At 40.7% G+C, this 19,712-nt stretch overlaps 1 protein-coding gene across 1 annotated transcript in view; it reads right to left on the bottom strand.

Moving 5' to 3' along the window:
* The window catches only part of rtel1 (regulator of telomere elongation helicase 1), a 71,649-nt gene that overhangs the window by 39,263 nt on the left and 12,674 nt on the right, over positions 1-19,712 (bottom strand). The window contains exons 7-15 of the mRNA XM_088937311.1: positions 19,263-19,338; positions 17,648-17,732; positions 16,178-16,243; positions 12,748-12,901; positions 9,674-9,712; positions 9,249-9,327; positions 3,648-3,745; positions 2,369-2,424; positions 671-745 (exon numbers count right to left, since the gene is read on the bottom strand). Of these exons, the coding sequence (XP_088793437.1) occupies positions 671-745; positions 2,369-2,424; positions 3,648-3,745; positions 9,249-9,327; positions 9,674-9,712; positions 12,748-12,901; positions 16,178-16,243; positions 17,648-17,732; positions 19,263-19,338 (728 nt within the window). The remainder of the gene's footprint in view (positions 1-670; positions 746-2,368; positions 2,425-3,647; positions 3,746-9,248; positions 9,328-9,673; positions 9,713-12,747; positions 12,902-16,177; positions 16,244-17,647; positions 17,733-19,262; positions 19,339-19,712) is intronic.

The raw sequence follows: 19,712 nt of genomic DNA, 5'->3' as shown, positions 1-19,712 counted from the left end.
GCTAAGATCACCAGCAGGGCGGTGATCCATGGAATACATCCAGAAATGACCAAATACATCATCCCAAAAGATGATTTCAAAGCTCTAAATAGCTACAGTTTCAAAAGATCCATCCATTTTCTAACTTTTTCCATCCAATATGACGTCAAAGGGGAACCTATCCCGTCTAGCAAAGCAACAGCACAACAATAGGAAAAATGCCATCGAACGCCAGACACAGACATCCCCGCACCCACTCACACCAGGGCCAATTTTCCCAGAAGCCAATTACCCTACTGTGGGACTGTGGGAGGAAACTGGAGCACCCAATGGAAACTCATGCAAACACTGGGAGAACATGCAAACCCTACATAGACACCAACCCAGGTACAGAATTGAACCCAGGGTCCCAGTGCTGGACAACGGCAACGCTAACCACCGTGCTACCGTGCCGCTCGAGTAAAAGAAAAAAAGATACAGTATAAAATAACTTGCGCAAAAACAGCCGAAATAAGCTTGTAAGATTTTCCAAGACATTTGAAGAAAGACATTATCATACACTTGGAAATATTTATCACATTAACATGTAACAACAGGAACAGAACTCAAAATAATACAAAAAGGTCATGCAATAAATAAAGAGGAGCTTCCATGCTTTAATGAGACCGGTAGCATGAGAACTTCTACAAACCTTGTAGTGTTTCGCGATGCTCTGCTCCATGTCAAGTCCCGGTGCGCCCTCTGGTGGATCCACACTGAACACAATCTAGAAAAGCAGAAAAGGGGTGGAGTGAACTACTGAACAATTTCTTCTCTCAAGCTTATGGTACACAGACACAGCACAAAACAAAAAAAACGCACATGGGAGAAAAGGAGGCAAAATCTTTTTTAGGCATGGCAAAATGTCATCAACCCCTCAGAATGGTGCATCAGGAATGGTTATGTGAACGCTATCAGAAAATGCTTAAACTTAAAACAGAAGTAGTGATTAAATCTACTTCAGCTTTGCATATTAACTGAAGCAGTCATTTTAAACAATTAATCGACTTCAGCAGTCTCACCACGCTCCTTCTATAAGAGATTAGAATCAGTTGCAAATATTTCCGAGCCTCAACCTTCTGTTCAACCTCTTCATGCTGCTCTAACCCATCCATGGGGCTGTCCTGATATTTTTCTCAGTGGGCACGCTTCACAGCCATTCGGGCGGAGCAGTGGCACTGTGGCTAAGGATCCACGCCTGTGGCTGGAAGGTTGCCGGTTCAAATCCCGCAGCCAGCAGAGGAATCCTACTCCATTGGGCCCCTGAGCAAGGCCCTTAACCTCAGCTGCTCCAGGGGCGTCGTATAAATGACAGACCCTGCGCTCTGACCCCAAGCTTCTCTCCCTGTCTGTGTGTCTCATGGAGAGCAAGCTGGGGTATGCGAAAAGACAAATTCCTAATGCAAGAAATTGTACATGGCGAAGAAAGTGATCTTATCTTATTCAACTTAACAACTCTCAGCAAAGACCCCAGAGGTAAACTCTTCTTTATCCATGGAGGATAAGCTGCTGTTTTAACACTACAGTCCCCATTTACCACCAGGTGAAACAGAACTGCTGGATGGAAGAACAATTAGTGTCCTTTCAAATGTATCCCAATCACAGGGTACCTCTATAGCTCTATCACAGTAAGTCTGCATTAGTACCCAAATACATACAGGATTCTCAAGGAGTGAATAAAAGTCCATTGCTGTGATCTGTGACCTGATCCGCAACAATGTAAGGTACTGTGGACTTCACAGCTCAAACTTACAGTGATTTTGCCACTACTTTTAAACTTCTTCTCAGTCATTGCCTAAGTTGGCCCTTAAAATGTGTTCTAAATATTCCAGTAGCAATCTTAATAAACCACGTTAATTTACATGTTATGATCTGCTGTCGAGTACTCAATCTACAAGGACAGGAAATACTGCTGAACTGCTTTCTGCTATTCATACAGATTTCTTCCATTGACAATGTGTCAGACTGTATCATTGCACAAACTCGACTTGTGGCAGACTATACATCACATCACGTGTGTGGCCATTGGCAAAATGTATGCAATTGTTATTGATTTGGATTGTTCATTTTGAAGCCTCTTTACCTCATAAAAGGTTTCATGCTCAGCATTAGAACATCTAGTACAATTGACATTGTGGCAATGATGGTATTAAAATATGACAGGAAGGAGCAATGGCTCTGCAGGTGGGGGTGTCAGAGGAACTCCTCTCCCTGCCGAATTCTCTCCCAAGCAGGCAAGGGATTCACTACTGCAACCAGCCACTCCAGAACTGGAGACTCGTGAAATTAAAAAGAACTGCCGATGTCACAGTGAATGGGAAGAAAAACAGCCCCACCACCACGTTCTTACCTGGATGATGTCCGAGAGCTTTTGCAGCCCTGCCGTGTTAATAAACACACCAGGTCCTACAAAGAAGAACAAAAAAACAGAGCCCCAGATGAGAAAAACAGCTGAAGCTGTAAGCATTTATGCAGGGATTGATTTCAGTTTCCAGCATCATCAGAACGTGATCTGAACTGTTCTGCTCCTCCCCTCCTCCTTCACCAGTGACACAGCAAAGTGAGCCAAGAGAAGTAATGACAAGGAGCCTGATGTCACTATAGTGAAAGTCCAGGAAACCTGGACCAATTCACTGCACCCTGCCTGCTGCTAATAAGTGGGAATGACACTCCCAGAGCCACTTAATGGATTATTTTCAGATGATTTATATGAAAGGGTGCTCCGTCTTTTAAAGCACTAAAGCCGAAACACGCTCACACACACGCAAAAGGAGTTCATTATCTCCTGACTTATCATACCGTCCAAGAACTGCCATCTAGCTTGAACACCGGAGAAGCAAGAGCCATTAGCGAATTAGTGGTTTTTCTCTGTACAGCGGGAAAATAACCTTGTCCGCGCTAATGACATCTGGCTCCGTGGCACCCTAGTGCCACATACTGCAAGCAAAGTATGGCTACAGCAAATTCCACTGGAGGCACATCTAACCTTCAGATCAAACAAAAGCTGGAAAAACGCTATGCATCAGTAACTCAAAAACACATGAGTCAACAAGGCCTAAAAATAAAACGCTACTTTCTCCAGAAAGTGAATTTTCAGCTCTTTTACAGAAGATCTCCCACACACAGCTGCAGAACTTCTGCATGCTATGTACCTTAATCATTAACAGCCCGAATTCTGAAGGAAGGGTTAAAATGACCCAGTGCTCCAATGTGCACATTAAATTATTTTATAACGGTGTGTAGCTAGTCCTAGAAAACCTGTTGCATTGTGGTTTCCCCAAAGACAAGTATATAAACATCAATTTCATCTACGAAAACAAAAAACACAGCTGGTAATGCGAGCACCAAAATACACGCACGCATGCACAGTCATTGTAAGTACTTGCATCCTTCAACTCTGATAGTGGTGCGCCATTCAATTACCCAAGTAACAAAAATCATTAAACAATTATTTGACCTTAAAGATTACTGTGCAGTCACTCGTGCATGCTAGAAAGTAGCAATTAAAATTTCTAGTGAATTAACAAATTGGAGATTCTATGGTTCACAACAGATATCGGTAACTTTGCTATAGAGAGTGTTCTTATATATCTGAGACCAAAAAAAATTCGAAAGATCACAGAACTTACGTCCAGCTAAAAACCCAGTTATCTGCTCCAGTGCTTCCAGGACAGAAGATTTTGTCTCAAACGTCAGGTGCACCTTCCTGAACAGCTCATAAATAAAGCTACAGTGAAATTAAAAAGAGTCTCGTTAGATTTGACACCATGCATTAGAACATTATAAAGATGCCTGAACATGTAACAGCAGCCCTGTGCAAGCTTAAAAACATGAAATTGATTTTTCTGAATACATCACATGCATACCATACATATTATTTAGCATAGCAATTAGTCGCAAATACAGTCAGACCATCTCTGTTTCATGAATGCCGAGACACGTATTGTTTGCAGGTCTTGTAAATATCTGTTGAAAAAACATCCTTGTTCAGTTAGGCCTCCAAAAGCAGCCTCTCTCTTTGCTCTGCGTGGCCTTGTGAACATTCACTAAGAACGAAATCAATAAGTGCTTCTGCATTCAGCTGTAGCCAAGAAATAAGATAATTGTATAGCTTGTAACTACACAACTTCATAGTCAGGGATGTAGGAAATATTTTTTCATCATTTCATTGGTGCAAGCCCCTGAATAACGTGGACCACTAAAATTTCTTAAAAGTTTCTGGCTGTGTAGTGTGCCCATTAGGCCAAGAGGCTGGTGACATAAAACTCCCCAGTGTTATACGCGGTAAACATGGATAACTATTCCCTTAACTAAAGTGCAAGATCAATGCTCACAGCTCTTTCGCATGCTAGCTAAGCTCTCACATAACTGACAATTTGCATATAAATGGCTTTTAGTGCCTAAAAAGAGGCATATTTCAAACTGCTTGCATATCATGGGTAAATTGAAATCTCAGCCAGACCTTAACACAAAATGCAGAAAGGTTCTCTGAAAGCTTAAAAAGGATGGTTTCGAATTGAGGCTCTAAAACGACATAAGTTACAAACAACAGGTGCCCTTTTCGCACATCTGGCCTATGTGCAGGGTATCAGATTCAACAACATGGCTGGCCAGCTTGGTTCACACTCCTACCTCCCTTTGCGCTAAGAAGTAACTCCTGTACACCCTTTGGAATGCACTTCCTTTTGTGTCCTGTTTCACTTGATTCAGAAGATGTCTAGTGGTTTAACTCCCTCAAAGACTTTTAGGATTTTGAATGCTCTGTTCAGTACTAAAAATGTTCAGTCTTTATGGTCTGTCAATGTAGGACATTCCTTTAAGCTCCAAAATATGCCTGGCTGCTCTTGCTCTGGACAGATTCTGGCACAGATGTTTTTCTATAGCGTGGTGACCAAAAGTGTACACAATACTCTAAGCAAGGTGTTACTGGTGCATTGTAATTTTAACAACATCTCTCTGTTTAAACTCTACGATTTTAATTATATATCTTAACATTTTGTTTCCCTTTTTTATTGCTTCATCACATTTACATCTTGAAGATGTAAATATGTCAAAATAAATACCTAAGTCTTTTTCACAAGAAGCCTCTTCAAACTCAGCATTTCCCATTTTGTATTGAATACATCTCTATATTTATAAATGTATACAGTATTTGAATAGAAATGTGAAGGTGGCACCTAAAGAAGACTCCACAGCCGAAACGTTGTGTCTCTTCTTTTCCTCCCAGCATGGAATAACCATTACCTGTCCCATTGTATATTATTCGTATATTACAGGTAAGAGATAGCATTCAATCTCAAGTTAAAGTGAAGGGATGAGCTGCAGGAATCAACGATAACCTGTTTCTGGGATTTTGGATCAGGTCATTACCAAACGATCTAAAAGCACTCCCAGTTTTCCAAAAATGGAAAACATCTTAACTGGACCGGTGACTAAATCAGACAGTTGAGCTGACATGAGGTAAATGTTGCTGTACACTGACAGGTATTTGTCTTGTATAGTGGAACAGATGCTCCTGAGTGGCTTCATCACTTCTGACTCCCACTCAGCGCACAGGTTGAGCTCGAGGGTACAGAGACCCTGCTGCTTTTCTGCTCCCTTATACAGTAGCCCAGATGACTGCAGTCCGGATTCCCCAAGCTGCGGTTCACAACTGTATGTACTGGTAGGCCAGGAAAGATGGCAAGCCATAATTTGGCAACCTGAAAGCTTGCAGGGACCTCAGTTAAAGACACGCCACTCCTCCAATCAGCTCCTCTCAGGCACTGTGCAGCCCGTAACTTGATTACCTGATTAGGGGTTACTAGGATACCAAACCTTAATTAACAGTCTTAGACTGGTACCTTCCATAAGAACGAAATAAGTGGCAAATCTGGATTTGTCACCAAAAAAGGTCAACCTGTTTTATGACCAGCAGCCTTTCACGTTTCCTTTGTCAGCAATCACCCTGTTCGGCATTTCCAACTCAACACAATTACAAGAGCGCCAGCTCTTTCAGAGCCTGAAGCTCGCTTCTGGGTGATTTATAAAACATGGAACTACATGTTTCACAGACGCGAGACCGCTGGCTACTCCTGGCCTCCTGTTTCCCGCAGTCACAACGCAGAAGACTAGAGCCGGTGACGCAAAGTGCTTCGTGCCAAAAGCCATTTTGCAGCATCCCTCTCCAGAGACCCTAAAGTTTCCATATTTATAAATCCTTAAACAAGCTGCAGACTGTGGAAAAGCATGATGCAGCACAGCGTCTTCAACTGATGTGGCTGACCAGCTAGCACTGATGTTTAAAGCTTCTTGGAAATATGCCTGAAGGACTTCTTTTCCAAACTTCAGGTTGGCATTCGGTCAACACTAGAGCCCAGAACCAGCATTCTGTGCCGGTGATTGATTCGAAAAGGTCAGGTTTTCGTTTGTTCAAACGCTTGTAGTGCTCCAGCTCTTTAAAGAGCACCCCAAATCAAACCTTACTATTTGTTTTTCAGGTCCAATTACTGTCAGTTTGCACCATCTCAGATTTTCCCAGAGGACAATTTTGTGGCAGAGGGAGTCCCTTAGATCTCCAGAAGAGGACTACAACATTTAAAAGGTCAAGCTGTAATAATGTCAGTACAAAGAAAATATCTTTTAGGTGCAGATTCATTCACGGCTTTCAGGCTTTGCGACACAGGGAGCAATGTTTCATCACGTCACAGATGAATACTGTAAAAAGAGCAGCAGCCCCAGACATCATGACATTAAGCCTGCAGATTAAAAAGCGGGTTTAATTTCCTGGTCTGCTCTTGCTCCCATCTAAGGTACATGAAAACCAAAAGTTTTCGGGAGATTCCTACACATAAGCGTTGAGCTACTACCTGATAAGGGCTGTAAGAAAACCGGCTCATTTTATAGAATTTGTATTGCAGGCAAGACTAAAAGTCAACCTCAAGTTAAGCTGAACCACAGAAATCAATGAAAATCTATTTCTGGCATTGTGGATCAGGTCATTATAAAATGATCGGAAGGCACTCCCAATTCTCAAAGAAGAAAAACATCTTAACCGAAAACGTTATTAAATGAATTAAATTAATGCTGAATTGAACATGAAGTACAGTAAATAGAAATATTATTTACTGCTAAAGTGAATCTCAGTGAGGCGGCACTGACAGGTACTTGTCTCTTGTTGGGGAACAGATGCTCCTGAGTGGCTTAATCACAACAGGCTCCCAACTGTGGCACAGTGCTGAACCTGGGGTGAGTAACCTAACAGCACAGGATGGACACACTGCAGCTCTCCAAAAAACTCAGGGCTGTTTGTTACGCACAGTGCAGGCAGCACTACAGATGCTCAAGGCTTCTCTAGAGCCCAGCAAGAAAGCCAAGCGATCCAATGGTTCAAGAGAAGTAGAAGTGAAGCCCAGGATCTGTCACTCATCCCAAGAATGTTACTGAACCTGGGGGCTCTCTCTCTCTCTGTCCTTCCACTGAGAGGAAAGACAAAGGCCTTGTTTTAACTTGCTCATTAGCAGCGCTTGTTGGACTGTAGTTCGTCTGTCAGTTACTTACAGAGCAAGGTGCAAAAGGCACAATTATTGTGGTTAGTGTTATCAACTATCTGGCAAGACAGCTGGCTGGTATTCAGTTTGTGTGGAGAGTAGCGTCATCCACCCAAACGAATATACCTTCACCTCCTGATAAAGCAGATATGCGTGGGTGTTTTTTTTAATGAAACAAATACCAGAATTTACGATTTAGCAAGACGGCATTCTCTATGGTTCTTTAATAAAGAGTCAAATGCTAATAAATCTTTTAAATATCCCAGCAACAGAAGAAAGCGTATTATTAAACAGTAAATCAATGAAGGGTATGTGCAACTCCGTGAGGATAATTCTAATTCCCCCAGCAGAGAACGAGGCTTTATTACAAAAACCATAACACGGTCGTTCCAAAGCTCAGCTCATGGAGGCTTCGGTGAGCTTTTGTATTCCAAAACATGTTCCTAGCCTGGTACTCAGACACATACTAAGCTTTAGCCATACAGGAAAAAAATAAGGCGGAACAAATAGGTATCGATCTTCACTTACAGCAAGATTTACAGCAGATACATTATTTAGTGTTGATTACACAGGACCTAACAGGTCCTAACAGTGTGCTCTTAATGTCACCTGCTCAACCATTTATTTTAGTACAAAAGTACCCTATTCGCAGAAAAAGTATTTTGAACTTCTCTGACCATATTCTTTGCTAGATTCATTCAACTCGTTAAGCACTTCAATCAAAATGGCTTTTAATACCTCCCTCTGAAGGGACATAGATTTAAGCACAACTACAAAGATTCCACTCTATTCCCCTAAGTATGTGAAAAGAGCTGAAATCTGTCTTATTTTGCATTTTGTACTCAAAGACTGATGCATCACTTAAACTATTTAATATAGCCTCAATTCAAGGAAAATGACCTGCATAAAGTACCGGATATTAAAATCCAATTACATACAATATATAACATCCTTATATGCAGAAAAACAAACATGACAAAAGTAGAAATCAAAGAATAGTTCAATTTAAAAAAAAAAAAAAGATGAATATTAAAACCCAGAGCATGGAAATTTCCACACAGAGGTTTAGGAAAACAATGAAAGAAGGTTCTAACAAACCCTGGCATTTAGGAGGCCAGTGAAAAAACAGGTTTTTAATCTGGAAAAAAAAAGGAAAGAAACATGCTGAGGACAGCAATAAAGTACAGTGGTGCGTTGCAGAATGCACAGATGAGTTCTTGATGAATGTCCTTCAAAGGAAAAAAAAAGACTACAAATCCTGGTACTTTTACCCACTTATTGAATACTGGTTCACCTAAACTGCACAGAGAACTAATCATTTAGGAATTTTCAGCTTTAACGCTTTGCAAAGTACTGATATATGAATGTGAAACCTATAGATTCAATGCACAGTATCCAGTAAACTTACAAATTTTATTTTTTGTTACTTAGGGATGTTAAAACTAAATGAAGACTGCCTCTTGCCAATATTAATTCACAAACAACAAGTTTTATTTAAAGAAGACAATGTTAATCTTCAATCTCTGATGATTGTATAGACTCGCTCTCACAAATCCATACTTCAGACTAAATTAACCCACCGGTCAAGATGCAGTATTTAAGACACAGTGTACTCTTCAGCTTCCCCCATATTTCCAGGAAAGGAAAAAAAAAATTCTTCCTTGTGGATAACTCCTTGTTTTTGCAAATTTAGAAGCTCACCTTCCTGGTTTAGTTACACCCTTGCCATCGGCCGGTATCTCAAAGGAGTCAATAGCAGCTTCAAGGTCTAGAAGAATTCCTGCACAGCACATCAAACAAATTGCGGGGGGTTATAATTATTATACTTAATTACCGATTATGCCATTAGGTATGCTCTAATTTCTTAACCTATTTATTTTTAACTATATATATTTCTTCACTGTATTTGTACACTATATTAGGAGTATGTTTTGGGGCTGAAAAACCATTTGTGATTTAACATTCGTCAATAAAGAACACCCCTTTCCCCCTATTAAACCGAGAGTTTGCTGTAATTCATTGTTAGAATGTTGCACAATTGCAAAATGTAAATGATTTCTATTCACCCAGTCATTCCAAAACAACTTCCTTAACTATGTGTAAAAACTGAGAACAACTGCACTTACTTTTGATTTTGGCAATAATGGCTATGTCCATTTTTAACCCTGAAAAAAAGAGAAAAAAATAAATTGAAAAAGCATCTTTTTTGAAAGCCACTTACTTTAGTACTGGACACAATATAATCAAGTAATAATAGTCTATAGCATTACACTGCTATATGCATCTTCACAGACATTTTTTTAATTAAAGATAAACAACTCCAGTTAAGAAAAAATGCCAGACTCACTTAATCAGACTTGAAATCAACTCACAGAAACCGATATAGGAGTATCTGGGATCCAAATCAGGCAAGAACTGATCATTCACCAAACCGTTATTATTTTCTACAAAGCTTCTACCACAAAGAAGCTAGAAAAAATATCTGATATCCCAGCTGAGCTGGTAAGAGTATGTTTTAAGGTGAAAGAATATCTTTAAAAATGGCCTTTTCAGACCACACAACCTTGTAGAATTGTAATTCTAAAACAAAACAAACAAAACTGGTTCATTTTAATTTATCTATCATGGTTGCCCTTTCACTCGTAAACACCATACTGGTAGTTAAAATGAAGCTTCTCCCTTTTAAAAAAAATACTTTCAGTCTACATACAGTACCTAGCTACACATTGCTGGGAATGTCTCTTGGGTATATACAGACTACTGTGCTGCTGAAGTCCTCTCCTGTTCCTGCTACATGACGATTTGCAGCAGCTGTCACGTTTCGGGCTACACAGGTCTAAAGGCGATCCAACATCTGTCTTACGACAAGGTAAATACCCTTAAATCACAATTGGCTGCATTCAGTTGCAGAAGTTGTACTATTGGAAGGGAATATGGCTGGATTGAGTTTGCTGTGACCGCATGGTCAGATGCTTTGTCTCGCTGGCAGAACTTTAACACCCTATTCCTGCTGTCTGTATGAGCCTTGCCTCGTTTTTATTAGGCCTGTTTTACCGTTGTTTCAAAATAATGAAAAACAGTACCGATGTGAGGAAAAAAGGAAGCGCTTCCGATATGCATAGAGATGATTACTCACTGCATGACAAAAAAGCCCTTCCTGAGCTGTGCAGAAGAAGAACAGGGTGCAGAGTAGACTATATACATATACAGCAAGTCCCATCCAGTGCTACACTATTATAACACTGACACTGGAGTTAGTATGGAGGAGACCAGGTTGATATTGCTCTTCCTGAAATGATTTACAATGCCTACAAAGCCTAACTCACAGACTATATATAATAGAAACAACTATTCCGGCAGTTTAAAGTTTAGCCTATAGAACTCATTGATTTCAATTCTATATTCCTGAATTATGGTAAACCTTGCAAAACAGTATTCAAGGGTTCCGTTATTTATTTATTGTTCATAGCACAGGCATTCCAATCAAAGCTCTTTACAGGTAACAGGGACTCCCCTCCACCACCACCAGTGTGCAGCCCCACCTGGATGATGCGACGGCACCCATAGTGCTCCAGTACTCTCACTACACATCAGCTCTCAGTGGGGAGGAGAACAGTGTGATGAAGCCAATTCAAGATGGGGATTATTAGGAGGCCATGACTGGTAAAGGCCAGGGGGAAATTTGGCCAGGACACCGGGGTAACACCCCTACTCTTTTCAAGAAACGTCCTGGGATTTTTAATGATCACAGAGAGTCAGGACCTCGGCTGTATGTCTCATCCGAAGGACGGTGCCTTTTTACAGTATAGTGTTTACCTCACTATACTGGGGCATTAGGACCCACACAGACCGCAGGGTGAGCACCCCCTGCTGGCCCCACTAAGACCTCTTCCAGTAGCAACCTTAGTTTTTCCCAGGAGGTCTCCCCTCCGTTTCACCCAATGTAAAGCACCTTGCCCACAATCACCTCACTGGGGCACAGGTTTGGAAATTCTGGTCCAGGGGAAAGAGTCCCACCTCCTTTATAAGTGCCAAAAGTTCTAGTTTCTAGTTAAATGCATTTAAATACGGTAATACAAAAGCTAAATCATAGCATTATTTTTCTTTCTCTTTTCGAGTGTCTCTATTTATAATGTTTCCCTTTTTTTACTTAAAACAGAACACAGAGCAGCAAACACCTTTCTCAGTCATAATGTAGATGGTTTTTTTTTAATTAGTTCTAAAAAAACCTCTAGTTACAGTGGCAGAAATGAGTCACTGGTAAAATGAGACAAGGTGATGCAATGCTGGAGTTTTAAGTAGTTGATAAAAACTCACCAATTTCAATGTGTGTTAATAGGTTAAAGAGCATTTTTTTAAGTTGCTAAGCGCTCTCTTTTTGGATAGTCCTGACTGAATCAATGTTTAGATTAAAAGCACAGTGCTTTACCATTTTGTCCGCAGCACAAAAGCACGGAACCCAGAAAAGCAGCAAGTGTTTTCATAACATGAGTCACAATAAATTCAGACCTATCCACCATTTATAAAATGTTCTAAGAGTAATTCTGAAGCTTTATGATTAGATTTTATTTCCCCATAGAAATGCTTGTATGGCCTTTTCTATAAAGTTCATAACCACCCCATGCTTGCTTTAAAAGTCCTTGCAATACTGGCACCAATCTGGAATTACCCACAATTCAAGTCACTAAAAGAGTCAGCCAAAAGCCCTGCTTTATTTTTAACCTTGGAACAAGCTGCTTCAGTGTCAATTTTACAATAAAAAAATGTCTTCATTTGTCTTTAAGCCAGTCTAGCCAACGTAGACTCCTCATCGTGCGTCTTTTGAAAATGCTGCCTAGGCTTCATCTTTTCTCAGAGTTCAGCAGTTTCACTTTGACAGAACAAGATCTTTGTTTTCTGCTGCCTTCCACGCTTCGTGACTCGGTGCCAAACTGGAGGAAATGGGAGCCACACAACCTTTCCCCATTATAACTGAGTCTGCACTCCAAAGGGCTCTGTTATAATGGGGAAGCGCTGCCTTCAATACAGCCATTTGTAATAAATACCAGCAAATTCAACTTGTGTCACTGATTGATAGCAGAGTTCTCGGAACCGTGTCAGATCAATGTTAGATGACTCCGTGACCTTTGTTTCAGATGCCCGTGAGCTAGCGGACAGAAGCAAACGGGACACAGAGAGATTTTCCAGGCTCAATTCTAACCTGAATTGAGAGTTTCCACATTGAAGTCCTCATTCACATCGTTCTGGCCGGCCTGGCTGGCTTGCTCCACCAGGACCTGATTCACAGCCTCAATTCCCGTGGCAAGGTCATATGGAGTCAGATCGAACGAGGTAGACTCTTCGCACATTTTCTCCTACAGAAAGAAAATTAATCATATAGATAAATATAATCCATCCATGTTCTAACTGCTTCATCCAATTCAGGGGTCGGAGAAGCCGGAGCCTATCCCAGCAGGCAACAGGTGCAAGGTGGGATACACCCTGGGCGGGACGCCAGTCCATCACAGGGCACACACAGACACACTCATATCATGGGCCAGTTTTCCCAGAAGTTAATTAACCTACCAGTATGTCTTTGGACTGAGGGATGAAAACCACACCTGGCCCTTGAGAAGATGTAAACTCCCCACAAACAGCACCTCGGATCCAGGATCGAACCCATTGCTGAATCGCAGCAATGCTAACCATCGTGTCACTGTGCCGCCTATGAATAACTCACATAAACAGCATTAATTTTGGCTTTGATTTTTTGCAATGCTAACCATCAGTGTGAGCCATGGCGGTGATGACATGCAATACTGGTCCTGCAGGCAGCATTTCTGATACACTTTCCACCCAGCAACACCACAATCTCCCAGCTGACATGCTGGATTTTGTGTGGTATGATATATAGTGCTGCAACACAGCCAGCTCCCGGCTTGCAGCTGCAGGAAGCAAATCTTGGCAGATTTTCAGATCTTCCTCCCCAAGCACCAATTATATTGAAATCCGAGGCGCAGCACAAAGGACAGGCAGTGTCGGAGTGAGAGTGGAGCAGCAGGCAGACTCCATTATTCTAGACTGTCCAACGGCTGTCACTTTCAGAAAAGTGTACAGAATAGGATGCATTTCCCATTCCCGTTTTGAAATGAGAAATTTCGTTGTAAAACAAAAAAAAACACTGGGAATAATTTTAAAAACATTATCCATCATGTCATAATATTCTGCGAGGAGTACTGGAAGTCATCACAGTAGAAGGGACTAAATTTTGTTGTTTTTTTATTATCAGGGACTATCAGCTGACTGAAGGATAGGAAAAGCAATTCAAATACCTTTCTTTCCTTTAAACGGCTTCAGTTGTGCCACAGGCCACTAAAAACAAACGTACAAACCCAAACGCACATTCCAAAATCCACAAACCTAAAGCATTCAAAACCCTAATGGAAGATGGAACAAAAGCCAAATGGGCTATCGTTCCTGTTCCTGAAGCAAAGGTGGAAATTTACATCCTTAGGGAATCAAACTGTATTGATCATTAAAGAAATGAATTGGATCAGAAGCAATCGGCCTTTGCCTCTTGCCTACTGAAAAAAAAACTAAAATAGCAATTCAATATCCATCCCTCAATCCTTTATTCCTTACTGAAAAGCAAGCCCCTTAAAATTTCATGATTAGATCAATAATCCACAAGGGGATTTAGCTTACATTAGGCATCATCTCAGAACTGAAGCACAAAAAAGTCTGATAACAAACGTACTGTCACTAAAAAGTGACACGGATTCAGAGAGGCTGCAAAGCTTATTCAAAAATTAATTTCTTATTATTCAAAGATCATATGAAGATCCTGTATCGTAATGCCTGTTAAGAATAAGTGCATGCTTTCAGACAAAAGAAATGCGATTATCTAACACAGCCACGCTCACTTAAAAACAAAACTCATTATAAAGGACAATACTAAATGAATGTGTAAAATCTAAGATTATACCGCAGTTTAAAAACTGTACTGAAGAGACAGAAAGATTTCATACGGCAGAAGAGGTGAAAAAAACCTGTCATAAATTACCACTAGTGTACAAGAAGGCCACATTTCCTTCAAAACAAGACAATAACCAGGTAAATGAAAAGCAGCGAATAGATAAATTACCCTTTAACACAGCACCCGCCCCCCAAAAAAAGAGAACAGGGATGAACAGGAAGTTAATGGCAACCACCAGGAGCACATCGCTGAAATGTGTCTCTGGAGAAATCACCGCCTGTGTAACTCAAGCTGAATACATGATGGAGCTGCAGCAGGCAGCTGAGGAACCTGCACAGTAACAAGCCCTCCGCGCTGTACGAGTGTCACTGCAGAGCCTGCAGGGCCCAGGCGGAGAAGCACGAAAGAAAGGCACCCTGCAATACACATTCGCTCACCCAGAGCTTTTATCCACCGCGCCTAACAAAGACCGGGGCGTGACCCAGGCATCAACGCAGTCCAGCATAAACGCTCACGTGGAAATGTAAGCCCTTGTTTCAATGCTGGAGTCTATATCTATAGCAAGCATTCGAATTAAAACAATTCAGAGCTGCGAGACGGACACCTATAAATATTCCGGACATTTCTGGTTTATAGGAGATTTCATTAAGCTGCCTGCTTTAAACCAGGAGTATATTAATTGGCACTGGAACCCACAAAACTGCCGAATAAGATGTCAAATTCAGTCATAAGTCAAATATTTGTTCACTTCAGTCAAAGAAATATAGTGTGAAACAGAGACTATTATAAAATACTCTACATATCCAAAAATCATTTTTTTAGGCTGCCCCCAATTCCAGGCTCTTATGTACGCGTCTTAAGTAAAATGAAAAGTCTTCAAAATATTCGTTTTGACTCAATAGGAAAAAATACATTGAAAGAAGGGACTGCCCAAAATACATTCGTCACCCACCCCTTTTCCTCTTAGTGACAATAATCTATTGTTTTTTTTCCCCCCAAAGATGGGAAGACAGAAGTGTCTCCTTATATCCACTCTCTTGGAATCCCATTACAGTACAGGCAATGGCTGCGAGTCAGCACAGCGAGGCTGAAACTCTATGGGAGAAATGCCCTCTCGCAGGGGACTTCTGTGCGCTGAGCCACTGCTGTATTAAGGATGTCAGGCTACACGGCCGGGCTAATCTGGAAAGAGCCTTAGTTTCGCTCCCGTTTCCTTCCGTCTGCGTAACTGCGTTCCGTTCTTCTGTCCTCCTCTGCCACCCCATTCTCATAAATCAGAGCGGGACACCACCAGCATGCGTCCATGTTGCTTAGCGATTTACAATACCCACAGGAAAGAGGTCTGAAAGCCCTTTATCTTTTTCGTTCTTGATGAATCGGCTGAGTAAATTACATGCAAGCAAAACTAAAGACATGTCACAGAGCCTGAAAGGAAGGAATAGTCTGCCGGAGAATCGGCGCACGGGGTCTAAAAGGCTTTAATGTAGCCAGGACGCCTCTGACCAAGGTGGGCCTACACAGTGCTTCATCAAGCATGTGTTCGAACACAATGGGGTGAATTACTGAGACTAGCTGGGGGTAAGTTATCTACGGACATTTCAGATAAGTAGACGAACAAAGGAGAAAAAAAAAGTCTAGCATGGAGCAAACACTAATATTTCCTAAAACTGCTTACCACATTGTGGGCTTCATCAAAAATAACCACAGCGCCCTTCAGATCAATATTGTGTGCCCTTCGACTCTGTGAAGCAATAAAATGACATTAGTATGAAAATCAACAGCATAACAATAACAAAAGTAATAAGATGTAACCTCTGTAAAGACATTAATCCTCTGAATATGCCTGGATTCTTGCTGTTGTGAAACTGAAATGCAGTTTATTTTAAGCCATAAGATGGTTTATATAGTCCATAACAAATACCACTTGAGGTTAAAATTGATATTATGAAAATCACAACTGAAATGTTATCATCTCTGCTTTTTGAAATGTCTACCCTGAGCATAATAACCTGTTTAAGGCTATTTTGCGACTATGTTACTTCATATACGGTTTGTACATTTAATGTATGTTTTTTTTTTTCAATAGACTAAACCCTGTGCTGGAAAACTGTACCACAGCTACATATCTAGAAATTGAAGGTATCTTTACATAAGCATGTGTGCACCTCATTTCAACAGCACACAAAAGAGATTAAAGACTGTCTGTCTTCAAATCATTTTTAAAGGGCTGGAACTCGGGGGGGATATGACAGACTCAACAACATCACTGATGCTAACAAGATTTTTGTCAGCAGCATGGCTGCATGCTCAGGAAAGCTCATTTCCAGCTTCTTGAATTACCACTTTTTTTGACAAACACGAGGGGAGAAACGAGAAACAATAGCAGCTCTGTGAAGCACTACAGAAGATGTTGGAGCCTGATCGATTTCAACCGCTCGCAGTCGGATTCAATTGAGATTTTGCAGTTCTTGACTGAACCGCGAACTGCAGAGAGAAGCTTACGCCAACGGTTTTTCAAGGGGAGCTTCAGAAGCAACATTAAGAGATTAACAGCCCCCATTAGAGCAGCTAATTTCTTCCCTTAGTAATAGCTCATTAAATGGTCGCTTCATTCCTGCTGAAATAATGATCTACACAAAAAGTAAGATGCAGCTGTTTTTTTGGAAATACAAATCTCCAGTAAGAAAATAAATCGGCAAAAAAAAAGGTTTGCAACTAATGATAATGTGATACTGATAATGTTGCTTTCTTGGCCATATACAATTTCTTGCATTAGGAATTCGTCTTTTCGCAGACCCCAGCTTGCTCTCCATGAGACACACAGACAGGGAGAGAAGCTTGGGGTCAGAGTGCAGGGTCAGCCATTGTACAGCGCCCCTGGAGCAGTTGGGGTGAAGGGCCTTGCTCAGGGGCCCAACGGAGTAGGATTCCTCTGCTGGCTGCGGGATTTGAACCGGCAACCTTCCAGTCACAGGCGCAGATCCTTAGCCACAGAGCCACTGCTCCGCCCGCTACCTCCCGCCCGTACATTAGGGAGGTGGAAGTGGAATGGCTTATTATGCTTATTATAAGCATATAATAACCTGCTTTACCTCATTACCTGCTTCACTGCGATTTCGAACAAACACAAACCATGACAATTCACCTTTGGGTCGAGGAGATAGTTGTAGGGCGTGAAGATAATGTCAGCCTGCTGCTTCAGGGAGCGGGATAAGTAATACGGACAGACCCTGGAATACCGGGACAACAAGGGGAAGCCGTCAAGGAAAAAAAAAAGACTTCAATGGTCACAGAAATTCCTGTTGGAAAAGCTTTCCTTTTCTTTAAATTTAGGAAAGAGAGAAAAGGGCTGTTGTTGTGCGAGAGGAAGATAACAACAGGAGCACATGCTGAAACTTGCTCTGACAAGATGTGCGCTATTATTGCGCCTTACAGAAAGCTAAAATTAAATAGGATGTGAATTAAGGTAGTTAATTAAGGAACATAGATAGCTATGTTCTTCTGCTTGAAGGAAACAAAACTGGATATTGGAGAAGAGCGATCTCCAGCACTCTATGTACAGTAGGGCTTAGTATGATTCGATTCTTCACCCACTGGGTATTCTCAATAAAATCATTACGAAACTTCGGACAGAACTAGAATGAGGCACTTTTCTTTTTTACTTCAATATACCTTACTAAACTAGAAGACGAAAGCAACTAAAACAATGCAATCGGTCATACAAAAGACATGGTTAAATTTCCAATTAACTGAATGGTTCTGATTTCTTTTCACAAAGTCACTCTCACTGAAAACAGGAAAAGAAATATGAGTGAAGAGAAAAGTTTCTTAAATATGGTCAAATCATGCAGCTAGGCTTGAGACAGTATTTACACATTTGTAACAAATATTTTAAACATTTTAATACAAAAGACATGTAGCATAATGGCAGTCTTTGAATGCTGAATTGCTTTTTTTAAAACAAATTTCAAAATGCCTATTTTACTAGATTGGCACAGAGGACTTTTTTTAAATGCCTTTTAACATTTTTATATTCTTACCTTGATGAATGTCATCAGATCAATCAGCTGCAAGATAATGTTCCACACCGTCTCTCACTGTGCCCACATACTGAGCCCAGTTTCCTGCCTTCCTCAATATCTGGCTACATTTTAATAACAGTGAATCACCACCATTGCGATTCCCCTGATACAACGGCAGCCTCAACATCCACCTCCAAGGGCTATTTTTCCCAAATTAAAATAATAATTGTTCTTCTTATTATTATTCCTCCCTTGCTAAATTGTGGAAAATAAATCATATATCTGCAGCACCTATTTTTACATCGACTAATATCAATGTACTAAATAAAAAAAGGGTCCTAGTTTATAAAAGGCACATATCTGTTTGATATGTACAGTACTGTATATACAGTACGTGCAAAAATATATACGGTTGTACTAAAACATAACACTCAAGTCTATCTTTTATTTCTAGATAGTTTTCCATATATTTTCCTCCTCATTCTGCTTAAAAAGAGAACAGTGATTTATATTTGCAATGCTGTGACTGACTGTAGGTGGTATTTCTAAAGAGCTCACTAAAACCAGACAACAGGGTTGCCTTTTGCAATAATTCAAAGTCTTATCACTGCTGCTGGGATCATACAGCTCACATAATATTTTAAGACATTCATTTTCTGCCTGTGTTTACTTTGAAGCAACTGCATCGGCCTTTAAAGCTATCCTTTCTGCACCACTACGATAATCTTCAAACCATACCTGTGTTTGTTGCCACTTTTCACTAAATCTTCCACATCCAAAATAGTGTTCACAAGCTCCTTTTCGGTGCTCTTTTCTGAAGAGGAGGAGAAAAGGAAATGCGCAGCTGAAGAGTTAGCTCAGACTGGAGTCTAAAACTGTAATTCATACTGCTTTCATACAGATTTCATACTGCTGAAGTCTGGAATCCTTGAGGAAACATTTAAATGAGGACTTTCAATCAGTTTGATCAGTACTATTTGAGGAATGATTGAGATTTAAGCTAATTGTTACAGACAACCTTCTCTTTACGTATAACTTTTCCTTTGTGATTTAAAAGCAGTTCAAGCAATCTCAGGCCTTAATGACTTCAACAACATTCATTCATTTCTTTTTTTTTTAATTGTACAATGTTAGCATGCCCAAAGGAGTTGGGCAGCCAGTTGACCTTGGACCCCTAGAGGTTTTTTT

This window comes from Atractosteus spatula, chromosome 19 (genome assembly GCF_055471065.1).
Source record: "Atractosteus spatula isolate fAtrSpa1 chromosome 19, fAtrSpa1.hap1, whole genome shotgun sequence".
NCBI classification, from domain to species: domain Eukaryota; kingdom Metazoa; phylum Chordata; class Actinopteri; order Semionotiformes; family Lepisosteidae; genus Atractosteus; species Atractosteus spatula.
The sequence above is the reverse complement of the archived record's forward strand: the minus strand, read 5'-3'. Positions and strand labels throughout refer to the sequence as shown.